This window comes from Tursiops truncatus, chromosome 6, assembly GCF_011762595.2.
Source record: "Tursiops truncatus isolate mTurTru1 chromosome 6, mTurTru1.mat.Y, whole genome shotgun sequence".
NCBI lineage: Eukaryota > Metazoa > Chordata > Mammalia > Artiodactyla > Delphinidae > Tursiops > Tursiops truncatus.
This window is the reverse complement of record NC_047039.1, coordinates 108,581,348-108,608,940: the sequence shown is the minus strand read 5'-3', so window position 1 is coordinate 108,608,940 and position 27,593 is coordinate 108,581,348. Positions and strand designations below refer to the sequence as shown.

At 53.0% G+C, this 27,593-nt stretch overlaps 2 protein-coding genes across 4 annotated transcripts in view; one reads left to right on the top strand and one right to left on the bottom strand.

Annotated features, from left to right (window-relative positions):
- Positions 1-997: 997 nt before the first annotated feature.
- Positions 998-24,601, top strand: SH3GLB2 (SH3 domain containing GRB2 like, endophilin B2). The gene is given in 13 exon segments (XM_033858800.2): positions 998-1,220; positions 5,456-5,597; positions 6,425-6,553; positions 17,967-18,100; positions 18,361-18,453; positions 20,563-20,625; positions 22,321-22,344; positions 22,862-22,951; positions 23,273-23,373; positions 23,638-23,652; positions 23,776-24,016; positions 24,350-24,415; positions 24,417-24,601. Coding segments are annotated over 13 exon segments (1,206 nt in total). The 5' UTR covers positions 998-1,157; the 3' UTR covers positions 24,462-24,601.
- Positions 24,602-26,486: 1,885 nt separating this feature from the next.
- NUP188 (nucleoporin 188) overlaps positions 26,487-27,593 on the bottom strand; it is a 45,036-nt gene continuing 43,929 nt past the window's right edge. For all 3 annotated transcript variants that reach the window (XM_019949245.3, XM_019949247.3, XM_019949246.3), the window contains exons 41-44: positions 27,455-27,586; positions 27,162-27,235; positions 26,899-27,028; positions 26,487-26,760 (exon numbers count right to left, since the gene is read on the bottom strand). In XM_019949245.3, coding sequence (XP_019804804.2) covers positions 26,584-26,760; positions 26,899-27,028; positions 27,162-27,235; positions 27,455-27,586 — 513 coding nt within the window. In that variant the 3' untranslated portion in view covers positions 26,487-26,583. The remainder of the gene's footprint in view (positions 26,761-26,898; positions 27,029-27,161; positions 27,236-27,454; positions 27,587-27,593) is intronic.

Sequence of the window (27,593 nt, the reverse complement as noted above, 5' to 3'; positions counted from 1 at the left end):
TGCAGGTGTGTGAGTGGCACAAAAGTTGATGATGGCTCCATATAGATAATAATGCAGATCAGTAGTTCTGAACCTGTGGTGCACATTTAAGTCACCTGGAAGCTTTTCAAGACTCCACCTGCCAGGCTCCACCTGAACTGAGAGAACCAGGGCTGGGAGTGGGCCCAGGGATTTTTTCATAAACCTCCAGATGACTTGAAGCTCACTCTGGACAGACAGGCTGGGGTAGAAGATGGGGAACTGGTATAAGTGCAGGGAGATAATCGAAGCCAGGAATCCAGGGGACAGAGCCAGAGAGGAAAGGGTACCAGTTCAGGAACAGAACTCTCCACTGGGTAAGAAGATGAAGTCTAGACGTAGAGAGCGGGGAGCAGTGGAAACAGGTAATAAGCCCCTTCCAAGCCCCATGGGAGGGGGGGAAATGTATGTGCAGGCCATCCTTTTGCCTGTTTGGGGCTGTGAGAAGCTGGTTCAAGGTCAGCACATGTCCAGGCCTGGAGGGAAGCACGTTCCTCCACCTGGGCTGAACGGAAGCCCCTTTTTCTCTTCTCCTTCCTTCCCCTTAACTCCTGCACACACCCTCACCCAACTTTGGAGAACCAGAGGGTTTCCGGGGGCCAAACAGCCATTCCCCAGCGGTGGAGGACCAGTCCCCAGCTGGCCTATCCCCTGGCTCAATTGTCCTTAGTGTCACCAAGGTTGGGGCAGAAGAGGAGGGGGGGCTAAAGAGGTCAAGGTGGTGGTGATGGTCGACACAGAAAGATCCAGGTCAAAAGACGCCGAGAAATAGGGAGCCAGAGGGCCCAGCAGGCCAGGAGAATGCGAATCGACCAAGGGAAGAGGCACAAACGGGCGGGGGCCATAGGACGAGGAAGCGAGAGGCCGGCCCGGCGGCGGCCGCAGGGGCAGCCGCGAGCAGCCTCAAGCCGGGCCCCCTCCGCCCCGCCCCGCCCCGCCCCCCGGAGGCTCCTCCCCCGCGGCCGGTGCCCCTCCCTGCGCGCTTGGGCAAGCTTGACGGAGGCGGCTGGGGGTGGGCCAGGGGGGCGCGCTGAGGGCCAGAGCACCGGCAGCAGGTGGGCGCGGTGCGGGCTGGCGGCGGCGGGCCGGGGGCTGCCGGGCGGCGCACGGGCCGGACGTGGCCGGCCGTGCGGAGCGCCATGGACTTCAACATGAAGAAGCTGGCGTCGGACGCGGGCATCTTCTTCACCCGGGCCGTGCAGGTGAGGCCGTACACCCTGGGCCCCGCGCGGCCGGCGGGCACCCCTGCAGCAGAGCCCGGGGCCGCGGGAGAAGGCCCTCGCGGCCGCCGCTCCTTCCCCGCTGCGGAGTCGCCCTAGCCGCCCCCCCAGCCCCTCCTCCTTTTGCGGTGCCCAGTAGAGAGAAAGAGCCCGGGGCGGCCGGCCACACTGGCCGCACCCTCAGCGTGGCCCAGGCCTGGGGAGTGAGCCAGGCCTGCCTCGGCCCTGCTGCCGCGGGGGAGGTGTCAGCCTCCACCATTTCGACCCGCCGGCCGCGTAGTCCCGCTGTCCTGGCGCCCGCCCCGCCCCCGGTGGGGGGCTCCGCTGAGGAGGGCAGAGGGCCCCAGGCGGTTCCTGTCTCCTTGCCCTTGCCCAGCGGTGACTCTGACTCCCGGCAGGCGTTTGGAGGCCTGAGTTTCAGGCCTAAGGACTCGTGCACCCGCCCTGACCCCTTCTCTGAGCCTCAGTCTCCGCACCTGTGCAATGGACTGGTGGTACTGATTCCCTCAGGTCCCTTTTACACGCTTCGGTAGTCCGGAAGCCAGGAGGGCTGGGGTTATTTACTTTCTGCTCCGTGGGAGGCCTGTTTCTCTTATTTCCCCAGGCCCCGGGGGCTGGCTGGCTGCCCTCCTTGGGAAGCTGTACAGTGGGTGATGCTGGGATTAGAACAAGTCCTATCCATTTGGGGACAAGGGAAAAAACAGAAGCAGCTGAGTGTAATGGTGAAGACCGGGAGTCAGCTGTGGGTGTGGAGGCCCCTCTAGTGACTTTGAAGACAGGGGCGTCACCTCTCTGGGCCACAGTTTTTCAGTCTGAAAAATGGCCTTAGCAGTCCCTCCCTCCCAGCATGGATGTGAGTGTCCCAGGCATTCCCCGTGAACATGCTCACTAAAGGCAAGTCATTCTTGGTGTAACGTGGTTAGTATTGCAGCTGTGCAGCATGTGACGTTAGGCAAGTCTCGGAGCCTCCGTGTTCCCTTCTGTCAATCAGGGGTCGCACCAGTCTGCCTCCCAGGGTGGCTGCTGCCTTGGGGCTTGGCCCGTCACAGCGCTCTGGGAACAGATTCTGTTGTTTGTCCTTGCCCTGGTTGTTGGTTCTCTGGAGGAGCCCAGCCCCAGACAGTCTCTTAGAAGCCCACACGCCCATGTTTACTAGAAAGCAGTGTCCCGTTGAGGATTTGCGCCCCAGAGAGGGTTTGCTGCTCTGTGTTTGAAGCCCTGCCGTGGACCCCAGCCCTAGTGGGGATGCTAGCAGCCTGGAGTTCATTGGCCAGCCCCTGTCCATTCAGAAGGTAGGGAATTCTCCCCAGTGTCGGTATGGCAACCACTTTATCTCCCACATCTGGGAAGAACCTGATCTGCCAGTTTCCTGCTACTTTGGGGCCCTAGCACCTGACCTGGCCAGGCCTGCAGAGCCTGGGGTATGGGGAAGCTTGGTCCCTGTGGCCTCTTTTCTCCTGGGGGTGGGCAGGCCCACTGGTTCGCCCATACTGGAGTGGGAGCCAGCGCCCAGGCCCCCGCCTCCAGAGTGGAGGAGGGAGCTGGGAGCTTTATAAATAGAGGCTTTCTCTGGCCCTGCACGCCCACCCCCTGCTGCTGCCATCTTGCAGGGAGCAGCCTCTGAAGCCGGGGCCCTTCCTCTTGGCAGGGATGGGGCGGGGTGGCAGCCAGAAGAGAGAAGGGCTTGAAATGTCACCTGGGCAGGAGAGCACACTCGGGACCCTCCTGAGGCCAGTCTGCCCTGGAGTAGGAGTCAGCCAGGAGAGATGGGGGTGGTTTATTATTAATGTGTGGGCAGCTCCTCTGCGTGGGTGCCACCTACCTACGCACGACATGCTGGGTAAGCGCTCAGCCCCTCCATGTGTTGAGGACACTTCTAGGAGCCTCACCTCATCCCCATCCGGTAGGGAACTGGACCTTGGCCCTGGGATAAGAATCCAGAGGCCGGATCCCTTTTGCATGGGAGATTCTAGGATGTCTTCTCAGTCCCCGAACTGTGCCTTGAAGGTCAGGAGGGGTTTGCCGAGTTGGTCCAGGTGATGGGAACAGCCCAGCTAAGGGCACCGAGACAGGAAAACCTACGGCATGTTTGGGTAAGATGCCAGTGGGGATGGGAGTGGGCAGTGGAAATGCTAGTACTGATGCTGTTGGTAGTAATTGCAGTGTTACTAATCGCAGTGGCAGGAGTAATGATAATAAAAGCCAGGGAGGCTGTGGCCTCGTTCTCATCCGAGCCAGGCAGGCAGCGGTGAACGTGGGAAGGATGCCCAAGATGTTGGGAAAGCCCGGTGGGACTTTGAACCTGGGTGGGTGTGTCGTGTGAGGGACGAGTGGCCAGGTGGCACGGCGGGGAGTGCTGCCATTAACCTTGGTAAGAAGGGGAGATGCTGAGGTGCACACTGAGGGCGACACAATCGCCTGAATCATGCTGGCTGGTGCCAGCAGGGTAAGGATGTCCCTAGGTGGCTCCTGAGAGCCAAGGGGGGACCTGAGGGGGACCTTTTATTAACGATGATGATGACGCCAGCTAACGTTTATCAGGCCTATACTGTGTGCTGACCACGAAACTAAGCACCTTCCAAATATTCTGTGAGATAGGTCCTGTTATCCCCGTCCTCCGGGGGGAAACTGAGGACCAGAGAGGTGACTTTGCCTCTGACCCTCGATTTTCTCATCTGCAAAATGGGGTAATGCTAACCCCTGAAGGGTCTGGGTGAGGTGAGGCCTCTTCAGGGCCTGGCTCGGGGAGGCCCCAGCTTGGGGAATGTGACGAAGAAGAGGAGTCGGGAGACCGGGAGGAGGCCAGGAGCAGCTGGTTCCCAGGTGAGGAGCCGCAGGCTCTAACCCTGGCCCACCCAGCTCTGCAGAGGGAAACCCAAGCCCCCATGCATAATTGATGGCTGCCGAGCTGGAGCAGCCCGACAGGGCAGCCTGACCACCGGAGGTGCCTCCTGCCCCTTGCAGCTGGACCTGTCCTTGGCCTCTGGATGCCTCACCGCTGCCTAGTCATCTGGGAAGGGCCTCCAGACCCCCAGCCTATGTGACTCCAGCACAGCCTGCCTCTTACTCAGTCTCAGCGGCATCCTCTGTGAAATGGGAAACTTGGCCGGCCTGAGGGCAGTGTCTGTTGTTGTCAGGGCTGATCTACTCCTGCAGGTCTTCACCCCTTTGCTGTTTGCCTGTGACCTCCCCTTGGCTGGACGGGGCCTTTGAGATCAGAGAGGCCAGGACTTGGGCCGGTTTCTGGTTTTTCTTAGGTGGCCCCCATGGTTTCTGCCAGCTCTGAAGGGGGACCCTTGTGACATCCTGGTCCTTTCCTGGCCTTGGGGCGGGGCTGCCGAGCTTTCTGGGCCCTGGGTGTGCCCAGCAGTTGGCTCTGATGAGCTGGCGCTGTTCCCCATCTACCACTCCAGGCAACCGGAGGCCAGCCATGTGGCCATCCTCCCCCCGCTCCGCATTCCCCTTCCTTCCCAGCCATCTCTCTGTGCATCAGCTCTTAACAGCATCAGCTCTTACACTGAGCACTGCCTGCCGGCCAGATCCTAGCCTTCATGTCTTATCCACATCTTTTTTATTTCATTCTTACAACCTATGAGGGAGATGCTACTACTTATTATTACCATTTTCAGCTTAGGAAACTGATGCTCAGAGAGGCAAAGCCACTTGCCCAAGGTCACACAGCTCATCAGACTGAGACTTGAATCAAGTCCCTCTGATTCTGGAACCTGGGTTCCTCTGACTCCCTCCCTTGGTATCCCCTTCCCGTGGCTCCCAGCTGCCCCTGGAACATCCTGATAACCCCAGACCTTGCTCTGTGCCCCTTTTGTTCCCTGAGCACTTGTAACCAGGTGCTTTCCTTCAGAGTCAGGCTGGGGGGACCCTTAGTGGTAGGCTCCCAAGGGTTCCTTACACCCTAAGCTGTATGTCTGATTTTGATGTGCTTTTTTGGGGAGAGGGAGTCTGTATCTTTCATTGGATTTCCAAAAGGAACCATGATCCCCAAACTCTGGTCCAACCACCTCATTTCACAGAGGAACAAACTGAGGCCCAGGGCAAGGTTGCACCTTGGTCAAGGTCACAGAGCAGGTCCGGGGCAGAGCAAGTTTCTTGACCTTGGAGCCTGAGTTCCAGCCAGGTGGGAGGAGTAGATGGGCGGGGCAGGGGTGCTCCTTCCGTCCCCCTTTCTGAGCCCTCCGCCCTGGGTGCTCTCCCCACAGTTCACAGAGGAGAAATTCGGCCAGGCCGAGAAGACCGAGCTTGATGCCCAGTTTGAGAACCTTCTGGCCCGGGCAGACAGCACCAAGAACTGGACGGAGAAAATCCTGAGGCAGACAGAGGTGTTGCTGCAACCCAACCCCAGTGAGTGGACACGGGCCGGCCCCGGGCTCGGGGCGGGAAGCAGCGGGCAGGAGCCCCAGCTGCTGAGACCGTGCAGGTGGGCCTGGGCGGCAGGTGGGATTTGGGTTAGACTCTTGGGGCTTAAGGCTGCTGTTTTGGGGGGTCCCACTTAGAGAAAACAGCAGACTCAGTGTTGGGCTCCAGGATGCGCTCTCTGGGACAGTGGAAATGCTAAGTGTCGCACAGAGGAGTTGAAGAAATGCCTGGACACTAAAACACAGTTGGGAGAAGAGGCAGGAGAAACGGGAGCCAGGTCACTGGAGGGAAGGCAGCGAGGCTCAGGGATGAAAGAGGACTTGCCGAGAGTCACACGCAGCGTGGTGCAGGCAGACGCAGCTGCAGGAGAACCTGTGGGAAGAGAGGGGCTGGCTGGCCTGGGGTCGTGGGACTTGTCTGCCTGTCTGTCTGCGGTTAGCTGATGAGTGTGCTGAGAGCTTTCTGGGGCCAGGCCAGGGCATTGCCCACGTGTGTGTTATGCCCTGCAAGTCCATAGTGTAAGGAGGGAGAAGCTGTGGGGCAGGAAGGGGTGACACTTGCCTTCAGCTGTGTGACCTCGGGCAGGCATTTCACGTGTCTGAGCCGTGGCTTCTTCCTCTCTAGAGGGAGGGCTTCGCGGGGTCAAGTGCCAGTCTCACACAGTTGAGAATCAGCAAGAGAGTATTCTGGAAGTCCCCAGGCTGGACGCCCCTGTGGGCAGGCCCTGGTCTGGATCTGTTTCTGTCACCACGGCTTTCATCCTTGGGCTCTTACCGAAGAGCCCTGTGGCTTTGGCTGCCGTCTCCCCGCAGGTGCCCGAGTGGAGGAGTTCCTGTATGAGAAGCTGGACAGGAAGGTGCCCTCGAGGGTCACCAACGGGGAACTGCTGGCTCAGTACATGGCAGAGGCGGCCAGTGAGCTGGGACCCACCACGCCGTACGGTGAGCCAGTCCTCACAGCCAGGGTCGGGGGTCACGGTCTCTGGCACAAATCTTCTTCCCTCCCTTCTCTCCTTCCTTTCTCTGTTTTTTAATTTGCACACATGATACCTGGATTCATTCTGCTTGTAAACACCTCAATCAATGGAGATGAAAATAGAGTAAAATATAGAAGCCTCCCGGGATTTCCCTGGTGGTCCAGTGCTTAAGACTGCGCTCCCAGTGCTGTGGGCACAGGTTTGATCCCCGGTCGGGGAACTAAGATCCCGCATGCCGCACAGTGCAGCCAAAAAACGAACAAAAAAAATTGAAGCCTCCCTTACCCAGGTTTGGTTCGTGTGTATTTTCAATGGGATCATGTTATGTGTACTGTTCTGCAACCTGATTTTTAAACTTGGCATTGCACTACAGATAATCTGTTCACAGCACTTATAGGGTCACCTCAAGCTTTATTTTTTAAGTTTTATCTAGGTACAACTTATACACTATAAAGTACACCTGTTTTAAGTGTGTAATTTGATGATTTTTAGTGAGTTTACAGAATTGAACAAACATCCCCCAATCCAATTTGTGTTTTTGAAATTTTATTTAATTAATTTTTTAATTGAAGTATAGTTGATTTACAATATCGTGTTAGTTTCAAGTGTACAGCACAGTGATTCAGTTATACACACACACACACAACATATATATTCCTTTTCAAATACTTCACTTTTAGGTTATTACAAAATATTGAGTGTAGTTCCCAGTGCTATACAGTGGGTCTTGTTGGTTATCTATTTTATATACAGTAGTGTGTATATGTTAATCCCAACCTCCTAATTTATCCCTCCTCCCACCCCCCCTTTCCCCTTTGGTAACCATAAGTTTGTTTTCTGTGTCTCTGAGTCTGTTTCTGTCTTGTAAATTAGTTCATTTGTATCATTTTTTAAGATTCCACATATATGTGGTATCATATGATATTTGTGTTTCTCTGTCTGGCTTAACTTCACTTAGTATGATAATCTCTAGTTGTGTCCATGTTGCTGTAAATGGCATTATTTCATTCTTTTTTATGGCCGAGTAATACTCCATTGTATTTATATACCAGATCTTCTTTATCCATTCACCTGTTGATCGACATTTAGGTTGCCTCAATGTCTTGGCTATTGTGAATAGTGCTGCAATGAACATTGGGGTGCATATAGCTTTTCCAATTATGGTTTCCTCTGGATATATACCCAGGAGTGGGATTGCAGGATCATATGGTAGCTCTGTTTTTACTTTTTAAAGGAACCTCCATACTGTTCTCCATTGTGGCTGCACCAGTTTACATTCCCACCAACCGTGTAGGAGGGTTCCCTTTTCTGCACACCCTCTCCAGCATTTATTATATGTAGACTTTTTGATGATAGTCATTCTGACTGGTGTGAGGAGATACCTCACTGTAGTTTTGATTTGCATTTCTGTAAAAATTAGCGATGTTGAGCATCTTTTCATGTACCTTTTGGCCACCTATATGTCTTCTTTGGAGAAGTGTCTATTTAGATCTTCTGCCCATTTTTTGATTGGGTTGCTTGTTTTTCTGATATTGAGCTGTATGAGCTGTTTGTATATTTTGGAGATTAATCCCTTGTCAGTTGCATCGTTTGCAAATATTTTCTCCCATCTTGTAGGTTGTCTTTTCGTTTTGTTTCCTTTGGTTTGGTTTCCTTTGCTAAGCAAAAGCTTTTAAGTTTAATTCCCATTTGTTTATTTTTGTTCTTGTTTCCATTACTCTAAGAGACGGATCCAAAAAGATACTGCTGCAATTTATGTCAAAGAGTGTCCTGCCTATGTTTTCCTCTAGGAGTTTTTGTTTGTTTGTTTTTTATATATATTTTTGGCTGCATTGGGTCTTCGTTGTTGTGCGCAGGCTTTCTCCAGTTGTGGTGAGCGGGGGCCACTCTTCCTTCCGGTGCACAGGCTTATCATTGCAGTGGCTTCTCTTCTTGTGGAGCATGGGCTCTAGGTGCGCAGGCTTCAGTAGTTGTGGCACACAGGCTCAGTAGTTGTAGCTTGTGGGCTCTAGAGCACAGGCTCAGTAGCTGTGGCACGTGGGCTTAGTTGCTCCGCGGCATGTGGGATCATCCCAGACCAGGGCTTGAACCCGTGTCTCCTGCATTGGCAGGCAGATTCTTAACCACTGTGCCACCAGGGAAGTCCCCCTCTAGGAGTTTTATAGTATCTGGTCTTACATTTAGTTCTTTAATCCATTTTGAGTTTATTTTTGTGCATGGTGTTAGAGAATTTCTAATTTCATTCTTTTAATTTAGCTGTCCAGTTTGCTCAGCACCACTTATTGAAGAGATTGTCTTTTCTCCATTGTATATTCTTGCCTCCATTGTCGTAGAGTAATTGACTGTAGGTGCATGGGTTTATTTCTAGGCTTTCTGTCCTGTTCCATTGGTCTATATTTCTGTTTTTGTGCCAGTACCATACTGTTTTGATTACTGTAGCTTTGTAGTATAGTCTGAAGTCAGGGAACTTGATTCCTCCAGCTCCATTTTTCTTTCTCAAGATTGCTTTGGCTATTCAGGGTCTTTTGTGTTTCCATACAAATTTTAAAATTTTTTGTTCTAGTTCTGTGAAAAATGCCATTGGTAATTTGATAAGGATTGCACTGAATCTGTAGATTGCCTTGGATAGTATAGTCATTTTGAGAATACTGATTCTTCCAATCCAAGAACACAGTATATCTTTCCATCTGTTTGTGTCATCTTTGGGTGTTTTTTTTTTTGGCTGTGCCATGTGGCTTGTGGGATCTTAGTTCCTAACCACTGGACCACCAGGGAATTCCCTCATCTTCCATTTCTTTCATCAGCATCTTATAATTTTCAGAGTATAGTTCTTTTGCTTCCTTAGATAGCTTTTTTTAAAAAAAATAAATTTATTTATTTATCTTTTTTTTTTTTGGCTGCATTGGGTCTTTGCTGTTGTGCACAGGCTTCCTCTAGTTGTGGCTGCTCTTCATTGTGATGGCTTCTCTTGTTGTGGAGCACGGGCTCCAGGCACGCGGGCGTTAGTTGTGGCACGTGGGCTCCAGAGCGCAGGCTCAGCAGTTATGATGCACAGGCTTAGTTGTTCCGCGGCATGTGGGATCTTCCCAGACCAGAGCTTGAACCCATGTCCCCTGCATTAGCAGGCGGATTCCTAACCACTGCGCCACCAGGAAATGTCTCCTTAGGTAGTTTTATTCCTAGGTATTTTTATTCTTTTTAATTTCTGTCTCTGGTCTTTCATTGTTAGTGTACAGAAATGCAACAGATTTCTGTTTATTAATTTTGTATCCTGCAACTTTATCGAATTCACTGATTAGCTCTAGTAGTTTTCTGGTGGCATCTTTAGGATTTTCTATGTACGGTATCATGTCATCTGCAAACAGTGAGAGTTTTACTTCTTCTTTTCCAATTTGGATTCTTTTATTTCTTTTTCTTCTCTGATTGCTGTGGCTAGGACTTCCAAAACTATGTTAAATAAAAGTGGCATGAGTGGACATCTTTTGTCTTGTTCCTGACCTTAAAGAAAATGCTTTTAGTTTGTTACCATTGAGTATGATGTTAGCTGTGGGTTTGTCATATATGGCCTTTATTATGTTGAGGTAGGTTCCCTCTATGCCCACTTTCTGGAGTGTTTTTATCATAAATGGATGTTGAATTTTATCAAAAGCTTTTTTTGCATCTATTGAGATGATCATATGGTTTTTATTCTTCAATTTGTTAATGTGGTATATCACACCGATTGTTTTACGGACATTGAAAAATCCTTACAGGGACTTCCCTGGTGGTCCAGTGGGTGGGACTCGACGCTCCCAATGCAGGGTGCCCAGGTTCAATCCCTGGTCAAGGAACTAGATCCTGCATGCATGCCGCAACTAAGAGTCCGCACGCTGCAACTAAGAAGTCCGCACACCACAACTAAGGAGCCCACACATTGCAACTGAGAGCCCACGTGCTGCAACTAAGACCTGGTGCAGCCAATATAAATAAATAAATATTGAAAAAAAAGGAAGAAAAATCCCACTTGGTAATGGTATATGATCCTTTTAATGTATTATTGGATTCAATTTGCTAGTATTTTGTTGAGGATTTTTGTGTCTATGTTCTTCAGTGATATTGGCCTGTAATTTTCTTTTTGTGTGGTATCTTTGTCGGTATTTGGTATCAGGGTGATGGTGGTCTCATAGAATGAGTTTGTTTCCTGCCTCTGCAATTTTTGGAATAGTTTCAGAAGGATAGGTGTTAACTCTTCTTTAAACATTTGATAGAATTTTCCTGTGAAGCCATCTGGTCCATCTGGACTTTTGTTTGTTGGAAGTTTTTAAATCAGAAATTGTATTTCAGTACTTGTAATTGGTCTGTTCATATTTCCTCTTTCTTCCTGGTTCAGTCTTGGGAGATGGTACCTTTTTAAGAATTTGTACATTTCTTCTAGGTTGTCCATTTTAGTAGCATATAGTTGCTTGAAGTAGTTTCTTACAGTCCTTTGTACTTCTGTGGTGTTGGTTGCAGCTTCTTCCTTTTCATTTCTAATATTACTGATTTGGGTCCTCTCCCTTTTTTTCTTGATGAGCCTGGCTAAAGATTTATCAATTTTGTTTATCTTTTCAAAGAACCAGCTTTTAGTTTCATCTATCTTTTCTGTTGTTTTCTTAGTCTCTAATTTATTTATTTATGCTCTGTTCTTTATGATTTCTTTCCTACTAACTTTAGGTTTGTTTGTTCTTCATTTTCTAGTTGCTTTAGGTGTAAGGTTTGGTTGTTTATTTGAGATTTTTCTTGCTTCCTGAGGTAAGCTTGTATCACTATAAACTTGCCTCTTAGAACTGCTTTTGCTGTGTCCCATAGGTTTTGGCATAGTGTTTTCATTTCCCTCTAAGTATTTTTTAATTTCATCTTTGATTTCTTTTTTTATTAATTAATTAATTAATTAATTAATTTGTCTGCGCTAGGTCCTAGTTGCGGCATGCGGGATCTTTTGGTTGCAACATGCGGGCTCCTTTATTTGCGGCATGCGGGATCTAGTTCCCTGACCAGGTATCGAACCTGGGCCCCCTGCATTGGGAGTGCAGAGTCTTAATCACTGGACCACCAGGGAAGTCCCTCATCTTTGATTTCTTTGGTGAGCCATTGGTTGTTTAGTAGCACATTGTTTACCCTCCACGTGCTTGTGTTTTTTGCAGTTTTTTTCTTGGACTTGATTGCTAATCTCATAGCATTGTGGTCAAAAAAGATACTTGATATGATTTCAGTTTTCTTAAATTTACCAAAACATGCTTTGTGGTCCAGCATGTGATCTATCCTGGAGAATATTCCATGTACACTTGAAAAGAATGTGTATTCTGCTGCTTTTGGATGGAAAGCTCTACAAATAACAATTAAGTCCATCTGGTCTAATGTGTCATCTAAGGCCTGTGTTTCCTTATTGATTTTCTGTCTGGATGAACTGTTCATTGATGTAAGTGGGGTGTTTAAGTAGACCCATATTATTGTTTACTGTCGATTTCTCTTTTTACATCTGTTAACATTTGCCTTATATATCGAGGTGCTCCTGTGTTGGATGCATATATATTTATAATTGCTATACCTTCTTTTTGGATTGATCCCTTGATCATTATGTAGTGTCCTTCTTTGTCTCTTGTAGCAGTCTTTATTTTAAAGTCTGTTTTGTCTGGGACTTCCCTGGCTATCCAGTGGTTAAGACTCTGTGCTTCCAATGCAGGGGGCGCAGTTTCGATCCCTGGTCAGGGAACTAAGATCGCACATGCTGCACGGCACAACCAAAAAAAATGAAATGGGTCTCTTGTAGACAACATATATATGGGTCTTGTGTCTTGTTTTTGTATCCATTCAGCCAATTTGTGTCTTTTGGTTGGAGCATTTAATCTGTTTACGTTTAAGGTAATCATCGATGTGTATGTTCTTATTGCCATTTTTTTATACATTTATTTATTTTAATTAATTAATTTATTTATTGGCTGTGTTGGGTCTTTATTGCTGTGTGTGGGCTTTCTCTAGTTGTGGCGAGAGGCGGCTACTCTTTGTTGCGGTGCACAGGCTTCTTGTTGCAGTGGCTTCTCTTGTGGAGCACGGGCTCTAGGCATCGGTCTTCAGTCGTTGTGGCTCTCAGTCTCGGTAGTTGTGGCTGGCAGGCTCTAGAGCACAGGCTCAGTAATTGTGGTGCCCGGGCTTAGTTGCTCCGTGGCATGTGGGATCTTCCCGGACCAGGGCTCAAACTTGTGTCCCCTGCATTGGCAGGCGGATTCTTAACCACTGTGCCACCAGGGAAGTCCCTTATTGCCATTTTGTTAATTGTTTTGGATTTGTTTTTGTAGGTCTTTTTTCTTCCTTTCCTCTTTTCTTTCCTCCTTTCTTGTGATTTGATGACTTTATTTTTTAAGGGTTTAGGATAGATGGATTAAACATTTTTTAAAATATTTATTTATTTATTTGGTTGCATCGGGTCTTAGTTGCGGCACGAAGAATCTTTCAGTGTGGCATGTGGGCTCTTCGTTGCAGCATGTGGGCTTCTCTCTAGTTGTGGCACGTGGGCTCTGTAGTTGTGGTGCGTGGGCTCCAGAGTGCGTGGGCTGTGTAGTTTGCAGCACGCAGGCTCTCCCATTGAGGTGCGTGAGCTCAGTAGCTGCGGCGTGCGGGCTTAGTTGCCCCATGGCACGTGGGATCTTAGTTCCCCGACCAGGGATTGAACCTGTGTCCCCTGCATTGGAAGGTGGATTCTTTACCACTGGCCCACTGGGGAAGTCGCTGATGACTATCTTTAGTGTTGTGTTTGGAATTCTTTTTCTTTTTCATGTGTGTATCTGTTATAAATTTCTCATTTGCGGTTACCATGAGGTTTTGATATAGCAGTCTGTATAACTACACGATTGTTTTAAGTTGCTGATCTCTTAATTTCAAATGCATTTCAGATGTCCTGCACTTGTGCTCTCCTTCTCTCACAGTTACTGGTCTTGATATCCCGTTTGTGTGTGGATGATTTCCTACCTTTACTGTATGTTCACCTGTACTGGTGAGCTTTCCCATTTCATAATTTTCTTGTTTCTAGTTGTGGCCTTTTCTTTTTCGCTTAGGGAAGTTCCTTTAGCATTTATTGTAAAGCTGGCTTGGTGCTGTTGAATTATTTTAGCTTTTGCTTGTCCGTAAAGCTTTTGATTTCTTCATCAAATCTGAACGAGAGCCTTACTGGGTAGAGTATTCCTTTTTTTTTTTTTTTTTTTTGTGGTACGCGGGCCTCTCACTATTGTGGCCTCTCCCGTTGAGGAGCACAGGCTCCGGACGCGCAGGCTCAGCGGCCACGGCTCACGGGCCCAGCCGCTCTGCGGCACGTGGGATCTTCCCGGACCGGGGCACGAACCCGTGTCCCCTGAATCTGCAGGCGGACTCTCAACCACTGCGCCACCAGGGAAGCCCTGGGTAGAGTATTCTTGTTTGTAGGTTTTTCCTTTTCATCACTTTAAATATATGGTGCCACTCCTTTCTGGCCTGCAGAGTTTCTGCTGAAAAATCAGCTGATAGTCTTACAGGGATTCCCTTGTATGTTATTTGTTGCTTTTCCCTTGTTGCTTTTAATATTTCTCTTTGTCTTTATTTTTGTCAGTTTGACTACTGTGTGTCTTGGTGTATTTCTCCTTGGGTTTATCCTGTATGAGACTTTCTGTGCTTCCCGGACTTGGGTGACTCCCCCAATCCAATTTAAAGAACATTTCCATCACCTGCAAAAAAGTAACTTGTGTCTACTTGTAGTCAGTCCCACTCCCACCCCCAGACAACTAATGTGGCTTTGTTATTTTTCGTTGTTGTTTTTGTCGTTTTTTTTATAAATTTTTTTATTTATTTGGCTATATGCGGGATCTTTCATTGCGGCACACAAGCTTCTCTCTACTTGCGTGGCATGCAGGCTCCAGAGCACGTGGGCTCAGTAGTTGCGGCATGTGAGCTCTCTAGTTGTGGCACATGGGCTCTAGAGTGTGTGGGCTCAGTGGTGCAGCACACGGGCTTAGTTGCCCCGCGGCACTTCTTTTGAGTTAAATAGATATTTTCTAGTGTAATATTCTAATTTCTTTGTTGCTTTTTTTTTTTACTTTAAAAATCTTTCTTAATGGGTTTTTATAAAATATATTTATTTATATTTATTTTGGCTGTGCCAGGTCTTAGTTGCAGCATTCAGGATCTTCATTGCAGCATGTAGGATCTTTAGTTGCAGTATGTGGGTTTCTTAGTTGCGACATGCATGCAGGATCTAGATCCCTGACCAAGGATCAAACCCATGTCCCCTGCATTGGGAGTGTGGAGTCTTACCCACTGGACCACCAGGGAAGTCCATCTTAGTGGTTTTACAATTTAAATTACAATATGCATTTTAACTTAACACAATCTACTTTGGAGTAATACTAACTGAATTCCAGTAAAATATCGACACTTTGCTCCAGTATAACTCCCTTCTCGCCCTCTTCCTTTGTGCTATTGTTGTCATACACATTATATCTCAACAACACAGTTTTATAATTATTGTTTTATGTAGTTGTCTTTGAAATCAATTAAGAAAAGAGAAAAAAGTTTATATTGTCTTTTATATGTGCTTATGTAGTTACCTTTACTGCTGCTCTGTATTTCCTTATGTAGATTCAGGTTACCATCTAGTGTCATTTCACTTTAACGTGAAGTATTTCTTCTATGGTAGGTCTGCCAGCAATGAATTCTTTTAGCCTTTGTTTATCTGGGAATGTCTTTATTTTGTGTTCACTTTTGGAAGACAGTTTTGCTGTATATAAAATTCTTGGATGAGAGTTTTTTCCTTTCATCACTTTGAAAATATCCTCTCACTATCTGGCCTCCCTTGTTTCTGATAAGAAGCCAGTTCAAATCTGCTGTTGAACCCTTCTAGTGATTTTTTCTTATCAGTTGTTATACTTTTCAACTCTAGAATTTTCATTTCTTTTTTATAGTTTTAATCTCTTTATTGACATTCCTTATTTGAGAAGTCATTGTGATCATACTTTCCTTAAATCTTTAAACATTGCTTCTATTAGGCTTTTTATTTTTTAATTAAAGTATAGTTGATTTATAATATGTGTTTCTGGTGTACAGCATAGTGATTTAGTATTTTTGCAGATTATATTCCATTATAGGTTATTACAAGATAATGGCTATAATTCCCTGTGCTATACAGTGTATCCTTTTTTTAAAAAAATTATTTTTGGCTGTGTTGGGTCTTCATTGCTGTGCACGGGCTTCCTCTAGTTGCAGCGAGTGGGGGCTGCTCTTCGTTGTGGTGTGTGGGCTTCTCATTGCAGTGGCTTCTCTTTGTTGCGGAGCACTGGCTCTAGGTGCATGGGCTTCAGTAGTTGTGGCATGCAGGCTCAGTAGTTGTGGCTCGCAGGCTCTAGAGCACAGGCTCAGTAGTTGTAGCGCATGGGCTTAGTTGTTCTGTGGCATATGGGATCTTCCCAGACCAGGGTTCGAACCTGTGTCCTCTGCCTTGGCAGGTGGATTCTTTATTTTTTAATAAATTTATTCATTTATTTATTTTTGGCTATGTTGGGTCTTCATTGCTGCACGTGGGCTTTCCCTAGTTGTGGAGAGAGGGGCTACTCTTTGTTGCAATGCACCGGCTTCTTATCGAGGTTGCTTCTCTTGTTGCAGAGCACGGGTTCTAGGAACACGGGCTTCAGTAGTTGTGGCATGTGGGCTCAGTAGTTGTGGCTCGTGGGCTCTAGAGCGCAGGCTCAGTAGTTGTGGCACATGAGCCTAGTTGCTCCACAGCATGTGGGATCTTTCCAGACCAGGGATTGAACCTGTGTCCCCTGAATTGTCAGGAGGATTCTTAAGCACTGCGCCACCAGGGAAGTCCCTATATCCTTGTTGTTTATCTATTACATATATAGTAGTTTAATCCCATAACCCTAATTTGTCCCTCCCCACCGTCAGGGTTTTGTTTTGTTTTTGTTTTTTTACTTATTTGTAATAGCTGCTTAGAAGTCTTGGTCTGCTAGTTCTAATATCTGGGCCTCCTTGGAGATAGTGTCTGTTGATTGCTTTTCTTTCCCTGTGCACTGTCCGTACTTTCCTATTTCTTTGCATGTCTTATAATTGTTGTTGAGTTATTACTGCTGTTTGTTTGTTTCTTTAGAGACTTGCCTGAGCTAACTGTTTAGAGTCTGTGTTCTCTGCAGTATGCAGCTACTGATGTCTACTTGTTTTTCTTTTTAAATTATCCTTTTTGTTTTTAAGCCTAGCTTCCTAGGGGTTTCTTCCAGGTCAGCATATGTTAGTGGTCAGCCAATGATTAATCAGAGGTTGTGCTTAAACATCTTGCAGCATTAAGGCTTTACTGATGAATCTATGAGTGGGCTGGGGAACACACTCAAAGTTCAAGCAATTTACATGTCTGCCCAGCTTTTAGTTTGTGAATGTGCAAAGCATCCCACTAGCCAGGAATGAGTTGATGGCTGGGGTACTCTCCCATCTCTCCCAAGTGTGCTATACACACGCATAGCCTTCCAGACCACCAGAGATATCTGGATTTCATCAAGGCCCACTATGACTATCTCATTTCCCAGACCTCCTGTTAAATTTCCGGCAGCTCTGTTGCTTGTTCCAACCAGTATTCCAGCTTCATGTTAGCTGTGATGTTCCTGATTATTTGCCATTGAGATCACTATTGTTTGTGGTCCTGTCCCATGGGTTTTTCTGTGTTCCAGCCCAAATCAAGTCAGCCCCCTCAGGGCTTGCCCCACCCTGCTAGAGCTACAGCACCACAGAGCTTGAGGAGATGGGAGTACCCCCAGGCCAAAAAGCCACAGGCTCCATTGTTTTTACCAAGGTCCAAAAGTTCTGGAATAAATGCTTCTCAATTTGTTATTTGCCTTAGGTTAACTTCCAGAGTCCAGAAATCGTTGTTTTTGAGAACTGTGTCCAGTTGTGGTTTTTTTAAAAGGATATTCTTTTTTTAAAATTTTATTTTATTTTGGGCTGCACTGCACAGCATACAGGATCTAGTTCCCCGACCAGGGATTGAACCTGGGCCCCCTGCAGTTGAAGCGTGGAGTCTTAACCATTGGCTCACCAAGGAAGTCCCTGTGTGTAGTTTTATTATTGCTTTTTGGGGCGAGGGTTTGCTGAGCTCCCTACCCTGTCATTCTGGAAGCCCCCCTGCCCCACACACACATCTTTTTAATGTCTGTGTAGCATTCTGCTCTCCGGGCGTCCCACTGTTCATTTGTCGATAGGTATGTGGATATGTACTTTCCACATCTTCCCAGGCCAGCCATTCTGCTCTTGCCTCTCAGAACATCTCTCTCTGAGCTCTCCCCTACTTCCTGGGGGTCAGAGCGGCCTGAGCCCGACCCTCTTCCTCACCCCTCCACTTTGTTTCTCAGGAAAGACACTGATCAAGGTGGCAGAAGCAGAAAAGCGCCTGGGAGCCGCAGAGAGGGATTTCATCCACACGGCCTCCATCGGCTTCCTTACACCCCTGCGCACCTTCCTGGAAGGGGACTGGAAGACGATTTCGGTGAGGGGCCTGGGGCCACTTGCTTCCTGGTGATGGTGGCAGCCCTCCTCATAGCTGCTGAGCCCATGCTGGGACCCAGCACTCCTGGGACCTCCCCAGACATGGCTCTTGTGGACTGAGTGGCCTGGAGTGGATGACTCCCCCCGTCCAGGCCTCAGTTTCCCCGTCTTGACCAGATGGTCCTGGGGGCTGGTCCTGCCAGGGCCAGGGGTCTCCTAGGGCTGCCCAGGTCTCACTGTTCCCTGTTCCCACCCCCTCAGAAGGAGAGGCGGCTCCTCCATAACCGGCGTCTGGACCTGGATGCCTGCAAAGCACGGCTGAAGAAGGCCAAGGCCGCAGAAGCCAAAGCCACGGTAGGTGTCGTGCCGGCCTCCTGCCCCCCCCCCCCACCGGTCCTGGTTGGAGCCAAGGAGGGGGTGAAGGGACCTGGTGTTTGGTATGACTTCTCTCCCCTGTCCCTGCCTGGAGAGGCCTGGCTGGGGGCTGCTGCTCTGGGCTGACCACTTCAGGTCACACCTCTCTGCCCCACCTGCAACGGACCCCTGGCGGCCCAGAGCCCTGGGACCCAGGGCAGACGTTGATGGGGTGGGCGGACCAGCAGTGCCCCGACCTGGGCTCAGGGCGGCCCTCAGCCTCCCCAGACCGACAGCCAGTTGGCTTCTTGCATGCCCCTGCCCTGCCCTCCCTGGGTGCTCGGCTCTGTTCCTGGCTCTGCCCGGGCATGGCTCCCCCTACTAACTCCCCCACCTGCTGCTCCAGCGCTGGTCACAGGGTGCCCTGTGCTCAGGCTCCCCTGTGGTGGTGCGGAGCGCCCCGGAGCTGGACCACCCGCCTGCCCAGGGGCGTGTCTGAGGGGCCCTCTGGGAGCCCCACGGCACTGGGTAGGGCCTGGGCTGTCTTCGCTCCCCCTTCACTCTCGGCTCACGGAGGCCTGTTCAGCCAGGCCGATGGGACACAGTGTGGGACACTTTGACCAGAGCTAGGCTAGGGTTGGGAGAACTGGGCCTGAGGGTGGCCAGGCTGCTTGGGGTGCAGGGCCCGAAAGGCCACCTCACGCCCTGGGGAGGGAATCCCCAGGTCGGGTCCAGGGCACGCCGTGGAAACATCCGGCCTGGGCTCCCCGCTCCCCTGAGAGTTCCAGCCTCCAGCCCTTCTCACGTTCCCCTCCCTCAGTGTGGCCACCTGGGGCCGCGGAGCCTGGGCAGTGCATCTGGCGAGAACCGTGGGCAAGGTCCCGGCTCATCCAATTATGTGGGGTCCAAACTGGAGGCAGGGGCTCAGCCACTGGAGTCTTGTTGGCTTGGGCAGGATGACCTGTGTCTGTCTAAGTCACCTGGACAGGACAGTCTCCCCGCCACTCAGGGGTGGACCACCTCTCTGGAGTAACTTGGCCAGGACAAGCTCTTCCTACACCAGCCAGGCAGGGGAGCCCTTCCTTAGTTACTGGGACGGCACGACCTCCCCTCCAGTTGGTTGGCCCAGAGTCTTTGGCTTGGGCAGGACACCCCGTCCCGAGCTGGGCCCTGGCAGCCCAGATACAGCATCCCAGAGGACTCCAGCCCAGCAGTGCACCCCGTCCTTCCTACCCCTCTCAACACACACACACACACACACACACACACACACACACACACACACACACACACACACGTGTCAGGACTCCTTTCAGAGGGCAGGGTTGTGTGACCCCAGGGGCCTGCTCCCGCCTGCGCTGTGGACTCACTAACTCTTGTTTTTGTTCCTTTCTGTTCTGCTTTGGGTAACTTGGCTCAGTGTGAGGGAGATGTGAGTATACCTATCCCACGTGCTGTGCTGCTTCTGGTTTGCCCATCTCGGCCTTGGTCGGCCGGGGACGTCCTCGGGGCGTTTTGCAAGCAGCTGGTCTCCCCACTGGAGGCTCTACCATGTGTAGCCTCTGCTTCGGGGGGACGCCAGGCATTGGAGCCTGTGAGTCAGCTTTTTGCAAATGTTGAAAGCCTGTCACTGTGTCCATCCATGCATCCGTCTGTCCATCCTCGTTGTGGGGAGAGGGGCCTGGTCCTTGCTGCAGGAGCGAGAGACGTGGTGTGCGGAGGTTCTGGACGGAGAGAGCTGGGTGGGGCGGGCTTTGTTGGGAGGACGGTGGGTCTAGTTGGGGCATCTGAGTGAGGCCGGGGCCTGGGGACGAGGGTCCGTGGCCGCCGGGCCAGGGGCTGGACCCGTCTGTGGCTTGCCCCAGGTAAGGGCCCTGATGGCAGGCATGTCCACCCACTTAACCTTGGTCTGGACTCGCCTCGGCCCGCCTCCTCCGCAGGTGGTTGGCTTGGGGAGAAACGGGGGGCTCCGTGTTGTATTTGTCTGTACCCTCCTGTCCGTGGGGTCGGGGGCTCCTGGCATCTCCCATGGGAGGGTCTAGGGCAGCCTTCCGGCCCGGCCCCGGCCCCGCATGACCCCCTCCCCCCATGAACTCTGTTCCCCGCCAGACGGTGCCTGACTTTCAGGAGACTAGACCTCGTAATTACATTCTCTCGGCCAGCGCCTCCGCGGTAAGCGCCCCTGCCCCGCCCCGCTCCCCCTCCCCTCCCACACTCGGGCCTGGGCCTGATGTGCAGCGAACTGGAGCCAGAGGGGCAGGCTGGGGCCGCGCCCCTGGTCAGGCAAGTCCTGTCCACCCGCCTCTGCCCTGTGCCCTGTGCCGTGTTGCCGGCCTTGCTTCTCCCTGCCCAGCGCTGAAGGTGAGCCTGGCCCACTGCGCGGCACAGCCCGGTGCACTTGGGGCGGCAGCGGCCCCACCTCCAGGGCACCTGAGAGTCTGCCCAGCCCCGACCCCCCCAAAGCAGGCACCGCCCCCTCCCACACTCACCGTCCCGGAGCGACCGGCCGTGCGGCCCGGCCCGGAGGAGAGGGAGGAGGTCTGGGCCTGGCCTGCCACGGGGTCATGGGAGACAGGGACGGCGCTGTCCATCCAGCTGCCTCCATAGCACATCTGCTAGGTGTCGTGGAAGTGCTTGAGACTGAACAGGGAGGGTGGGAGGGCACAGCTGGGTGGGGGAAGGAGCCGCCTGGGCCCGAGGCCCAGAGGTTGGAGAACAGAGCGTGTCCCGAGCTGGCCTGAAGCTGAGCGTGAGGGCGGGGCGGGGGCGGGGACTCTGGAGGTCGGATGGGCGGGGCTGGATCAGGAGGACGTTGAATGTCTTGGTGTCTTTTCTTCCTACAGCTCTGTTGAGATTTGTGGTATTTACTGTTTAGTTTGGGAAATAGGCAGATCACACCTATCCCATCATGCCTGTCGAAACCACCACTGTGTCTTTCTCTGCCTCTCTCTCTCTCTCTGTCCCTTCCACCACCCCCACCCCACCCCCCGACGGGTGACAACCTTCTGCAAAGACCCTCTGGCTCTTCTCCATCTGTCATAAGCATGTTGCTGTGTGCAGTCATTTGTCCTCGGGGGCGTGAACCACAGTGTAGTCCACCGGGCCCCTGTGGCTGGGTCTCCGACGTGTGTCCACGTGGAGGTTGCTTCCCGTGTTGTGATTTGCTAAACGGCACTGAGGTGGGACACATCTGTCCAAGGGCTGGCCTTGTTTTGCTTTCCGCATTTCAGGTCACATCGTAGGGTAGCAGCGGGCAGGAGAAATGGGTCTCCTAAGCCGTGGGGGGGGGAGGGGGGTCTTTCTTCTTTAGACTCTGGATGACACTTCCCGCCCCCCTTCCTGGGCCGAGTGGAAAGAGGAGTATCCAGGAGGGTGGAGACGGCCCTGTTTTTTCCTTGTGCCTTTGAACCCCAGTGTGACTCGGGCACGAGGCTGCCTTTCTCTGCCGAAGGACAGAAAGGTTCAGTGACTGGTCCAGGGTCACACAGTCCTGCCTCCCAGCCCACCAGCCTTAGCCAAGTGTCAGGGTGGGGTGCGGGACACTCAATCTCCCTTGAGACCCCAGTCAGAGCCTGGGGACTGGCACTGTAGGAGAAACCCAAGTAGGACTCCCCAGCTGGCTGTCCCCCCTCCCCGCATGTGGCATGTGGGACTAGACGGACTATGATGTCGGAGCCCCCCCTTTCACACCAGGCCTCACCCCAGCCTCAGCCCCTCGTTGGGCTGTGGGGAGGGAGTTGGGGAGAGGTTGGGGTCTCAGGGAGCTGGGGCAGGGCCTGGGCTCTGGGGTTCAGCCGTCCTCCCCTCCCCTGCTGACCGGTGCCCCCCTCCCTCCCCCGCTGACCTGTCCTCTTGTGGTCTCCGCAGCTCTGGAATGATGAGGTGGACAAGGTAGGTCGGGGCTCAGGGAAGAGGCTGCAGGGGGTGGGCAACGGGAGTCCAGGCTCACCTGCTGCCGTCAGGGGCAGGTCTGTTTCTAGTTCTGGGCTCTGCCCTCACTCTCTGGGGCCACGGTAGGGGTTGTCACTCTGCCCTGTTGCACACAGTGGGCCCTCCAGAGGCAACTGTTGGTTGGATTTGTCCCTGATGCGTGATGGCTTCAGATGGGCAAATGAATATGAAAGGCCAAGGCAGGGCGCCCGAGGCTCTGTCTGCTTGTCCAGGAACTGGCCTCAGGAGGGGGTGGGGTCCAAGCGGGGCTCCTCCAGTGGTCAGGGCTTCAGGCCTGAAGTCAGGGGTGGGAAGTGCACTCCTGCCACCGTTGTCTGCATCCCCGGGGGGAAGTGACAGCTGCCACAGAAGGGAAGAGGAGGCCGCTCCTGGGCGGCTTCAGGGGCGCGGGAGAAGGCGGTGGGAGGGAAACTGGGGGGCTGTTCTTGTTCTCGCGCTCATGCCCCACCCTTCCCAGGCTGAGCAGGAGCTCCGAGTGGCCCAGAGTGAGTTTGACCGGCAGGCAGAAGTGACCCGGCTCCTGCTGGAGGGAATCAGTAGCACGCACGTGAGTCCTGCCCCCGTTTCCTCCTTCTGTCGTCCACCGTCTTCTTGCCGCCCCTTGTGTCCCCATGAAACTAGTCCATATTGAGGCAGCGAGTGAACCTGGATCTCGAAGGCAGGTGGGGAAGGGTGTGCTTGAGCCCGCAGTCTGTAAGGATGGGATTCAGCCTCGGCAGAGCAGGTCCCAAAGGGTGGGTACCTCCCTCCAACCCCAGGGAGCAAGTGGCCTGGGCAGAAGACATCAGAATGCCGGGCCAGGGTCTGCAGAGGGGGATGTTTTGGCCCCTCGCATCCCCCCCGTCAGCCATGGGCGTCTTCCCCGCAGGTGAACCACCTTCGCTGCCTCCATGAGTTCGTTGAGTCTCAGACCACTTACTATGCCCAGTGCTACCGCCACATGCTGGACCTACAGAAACAGCTGGGCAGGTGCCCACCGGGGTCCCCTGGCTCCCAGCCCCGACCGCCCCAAGCTCGGAAAGCCCCGTGACACCCAGGGCGGGGTGGAGGGCTGCCAACTGTGGTGGGACATCACACTGCTCTCTGGGCCCGGGCACCCTCTCACAATGACAGCGAGGTGGCTGGCCTTGGGGACCTCTGGCGCGGTTTCTTGAGACTGTGTGGGGTGGGGGGTGGCGGGGATGGCGGGAGCATCTCACATTCCCCGTTTCCCTCTTCCTTTCATGCCGCCAGCTCCCAGGGAGCCATGTAAGTAGCGGGGTCTCCTCGCCTCCGCGGCCGTGGACCTAGCTGGTGTTTGGCGGGGCACACGGGACTCCCGGGGGTGTGTGGCTCCCGGCTGCTGAGGTGTGCCCCCGCTCTCCTCTCCAGATTTCCAGGCACCTTCGTGGGCACCACAGAGCCCGCTTCCCCGCCCCTCAGCAGCACCTCGCCCACCACCGCCGCGGCCACTATGCCTGGGGGGCCCTCTGTGGCCAGCCTGGCTCCTCCGGGGGAGGCCGCTCTCCGCCTGGAGGAGGTGGCGCCTCCCGCCAGCGGGACCCGGAAGGCCCGGGTCCTCTATGACTACGAGGCGGCCGACAGCAGCGAGCTGGCCCTGCTGGCTGACGAGGTAGGCCTGGGGGTCACGAGGACGGGGGGAGGGCCGGCTCACGGGCGCCGGGAAACTGGAGCTGGGGGCATGGGGCCCGCAGACCCTGCACCGCGGGCTTCCAGCCTCCGAGTGGCCCTGCGGGTAGAGCTGGGGCCGGTCGGGTAGGCAGAGACGGCTCCAGCTCTGAGGAAGCAGCCTCTCTGATCTGTCTCTGTAGAGCAGCTGAGGAGGTGAGCAGCTCAGGAGGTGTCGTTTCCTATGTATCAGGGGAGACCGCAAGTCTGTTCCCCCTTAGGGCTGGGGCCAGTTCTGCTTGGCCGGGGCGTGACCCTCCTTCTCCGCCCTCCCCAGCTCATCACTGTCTACAGCCTGCCTGGCATGGACCCTGACTGGCTCATTGGCGAGAGAGGCAACAAGAAAGAAGGGCAAGGTCCCTGTCACCTACTTGGAACTGCTTAGCTAAGCAGGCCCCCTCCCAGGCCCCTGCCCATTCTGGCCTGGGCAGGAGAGGATGGGTGCAGCCCTGCCACTTGTCTTGTCTGTTGGTGACCCAGCTGCTCAGGGTGGGGAAAGTAACCCCATCCCATCCCGCCCCTGGTCCTCCAGCTGTGAGGGGCCCCAGAAGCTGAATGATCCCGGCCCCTCCCCCAGCCCTGCTTCTGGAGATTCCCCCCCAACACCCCTGCCTGCATCTCTGAGCGTCCCAGCCCTCCCGGCTCCTGCTAAGGAGGGAGGGCCTGGCTGCAGCAGCTGCACTCAGCGCCTAGGCCCGTGGGGGTCAGTGCAGAAGGCCTGAGGAAGCCCTGGGGCGCACCCTGGGGGAGGGAGCTCCTGCCTTTTAGTTGCCAAAAGCAGCAAAGGGGGAAAGGCAGGCAGGTGTGTGGAGGCCTGAGGACCGGATTCGTCCCCTCTGGATGAGCTGGAGCAGAGGGGAGCCTGGGCCACGGAGCGGCATCTCCCCGGTGCTACCCTTCCCCTCATACAGCTCAAGCCAAGTATGGTGGCTGCAGCCTGCACCTCTCCACACTCACTTTTTAACTGATCTTTTTACTCTGCCTGTCTGCTTGCTCTCTAGCCAGTGACAAATAATAAACCATCCTTCGTGTGCATGTTGCCTGGGCTCCGGTCGGGTCGCGGGCCTCACAGGTGGGAAAGGGGAGACTTCACATCTGCACCACCCCTCCCGGAAACACTAGGGCAGAGGGAGGGAGAGCTCTTAGGGCAAAGCCAGTACCTCCCTTCCTCCCACGCTGCCTGTGCTGCTCAGGAGGGAGTGCTGTTCTCCTACTGCAGCTGCATAATTACGTTTTTTTTGGGGGGGGGCGGGGGGGGGGTTTGTTTGGGCCACGCCGTGCAGCGTGCAGGATCTTAGTTCCCCAGCCAGGGGTTGAACCCAGGCCCCCTGCAGTGGAAGCGCAGGGTCCTAACCACTGGACCACCAGGGAAGTCCCAGGAAGCTGCATAATAGATGTTTTATTCCTAAGAAAGACTTGCCTAAAATCGGGTAGAGGGGACTGTAAAATTTGCACGATAGTTTAAGCTCGAGTAATTGCCGGCTGACAGTGCTTCCCAGGGGCCCGGCACTGAGCCAAGCACGTTCACGTGTATTCTCGTGTCGTCCTCGCAGATGAGGGAAGAAGAGATCAGAAAGTCACCTCCGCAACGTTCCATAACTGGCAAGTGGCCACGCAGGGACTCTAGCCCAGGTCAGTCTGGTTCCAGAAACTTCAAGTGGTAGCTCTGGGCTACAAGCCAGTTTTAGATTAAGGCCTGTAGCCGGGCCCAGAACTCTGTGATTAGGTCCCAAGGAGGCTAGAGGCTGGAGGCTGGTGGGCCCCACTGGCGGGCCTTCTGAAGGGAGGGGGAGGCACAGAGCTATAAACAGGAGCAGAGCTTCAAGGAAGGCTCTAGCCGGTGGTGAGCTCAGCCAGCTGTAAGTGGAGGTGCGTGGTAGGGGTCGGGGGGGCGGAATCTGAGCGCCCACCCAGCACCCCCAACACCAAGACGTGAACGGAGGAATGTTCGTTAGGTCAGTGGTGGCTATCTCGCCTTCCCCAAACCTCCACTCCACTCTGGGCCCTCGGCCGAGGGAGGCGGTTCGATGCTCTGAGAGCTGGCTAGTCCTTGGGCTTTGAAGGTACACCCCACACGGTTGTGTATAAACAGTATTTTAATATTTGTATAAATAGACCACAATATTACCCAAAACTGCAAGAACAGAGCGTGGAAAACAGATTCTCAAACCCGTGCGTACAGCCTCTCCTGGTTGCACGTGACACTGGCTCCCCCATCTCTCCCCGGGGCCAGGGTCAAGTGCTGTGGGGAATGCTTGAAGGAAAGGAATACACCTCTTGGGGGCATTCTGAACATGAGACTGTGAGCGCAGCAGACTCGTGGCTCCCCGCTGTTGACCTCTTGATCTATTACAAAAATAATGCTGGGGGGCTGGTGGCTGGAGTCGTGGCTACTCGGGGGAGGGTGACAGGAGCTGCTCTCAGCCCCAGACAGGCCCCTCAGGCCAGCAGCACCCCTACTGCCCAGGGCTCCCATGCAGGCTGGTGGAGAGTGGCGGCGGGCCCGAGGCCCTATCTTTGCACGTGCCGGACAAAGGCCTGCACTAGCTGGATCAGAGGCTCCTGACTCTCAGGGCTGACCTTGGAGAGAGAGGTGGACTTGCCCTGAGGTGAGGGAAGGATGCCAGCAGCAGGGGAGCTGGGGGCTCCCCGGCGGAAGTAGCGTGAGAGGCTGGAGAGCAGAGTGCTCTGCAAGAGAAAAAGCACCTGATGAGGCCCCGCGTCCCCCACCCTCAGGGCTGGCCACAGGAAGTGGGGGACTGGGACCTCCTGGGGCCCCTCCCCAGTGGCCCTGCCCCACTAGGCAGGGCCCCCTACCCATCCTACCAACTCTGAGCTGAGTTCCTGCTTCATCCGCTGCTTGTCCCGGGGGTGCACAGCCGGGTCCCTAAGGTAACGCATTGCCTGGGAGATGAGCAGGTAGAAGCAGTTCTCCATGGTAAACATCAGGAGGGACCTGGAGGAGGGCAGGTTGGGCGCTGCTGCAGGGAGGGCCAAGCTGGCAGTGTGCGGTGGGCCACTGCGCCAAGAGAAGAGCCAGCCCAAGACTGCCCCAGCCCCAAACCAATCCCGGAAGGAGGCTTTCTTACTTCAGTGTTCTGCTCCCTTCTGCTTGTGTGCTGAGCCCCACTGCCTGTGTGAGAGGCTCCTTTTTCTTATCCAGCTGGAGAAAGAGAAATGGGGGTTAAAAAAAAAAGGTAACAGTAACAGCTCCAACTCATTGAGAGCTTCCATTTTGCAGGGCCTACATTAAGCTATTTCATCAGTTATTCATTTAAGTCTCACGCTAATTCTTACAGGTCGGCTCTATCACACTCACTTGATGAAGGGAAGGCTAGATAAACGTGCCCACGGGAAGACTTGGGTTGAGGGGCCAACTTACCTCACCAAGCATGTTTAGGGCCACATTCACTGTGGCCAGAAGGGTCCCAAAAGAGGGGGCCACTTCGGAGTCAAAGGTGGGAGTGGTGAAGCTCAGGGCAAACAGGAAGTCGTATTCAGCAAGGTCCAGGGACTGCAAG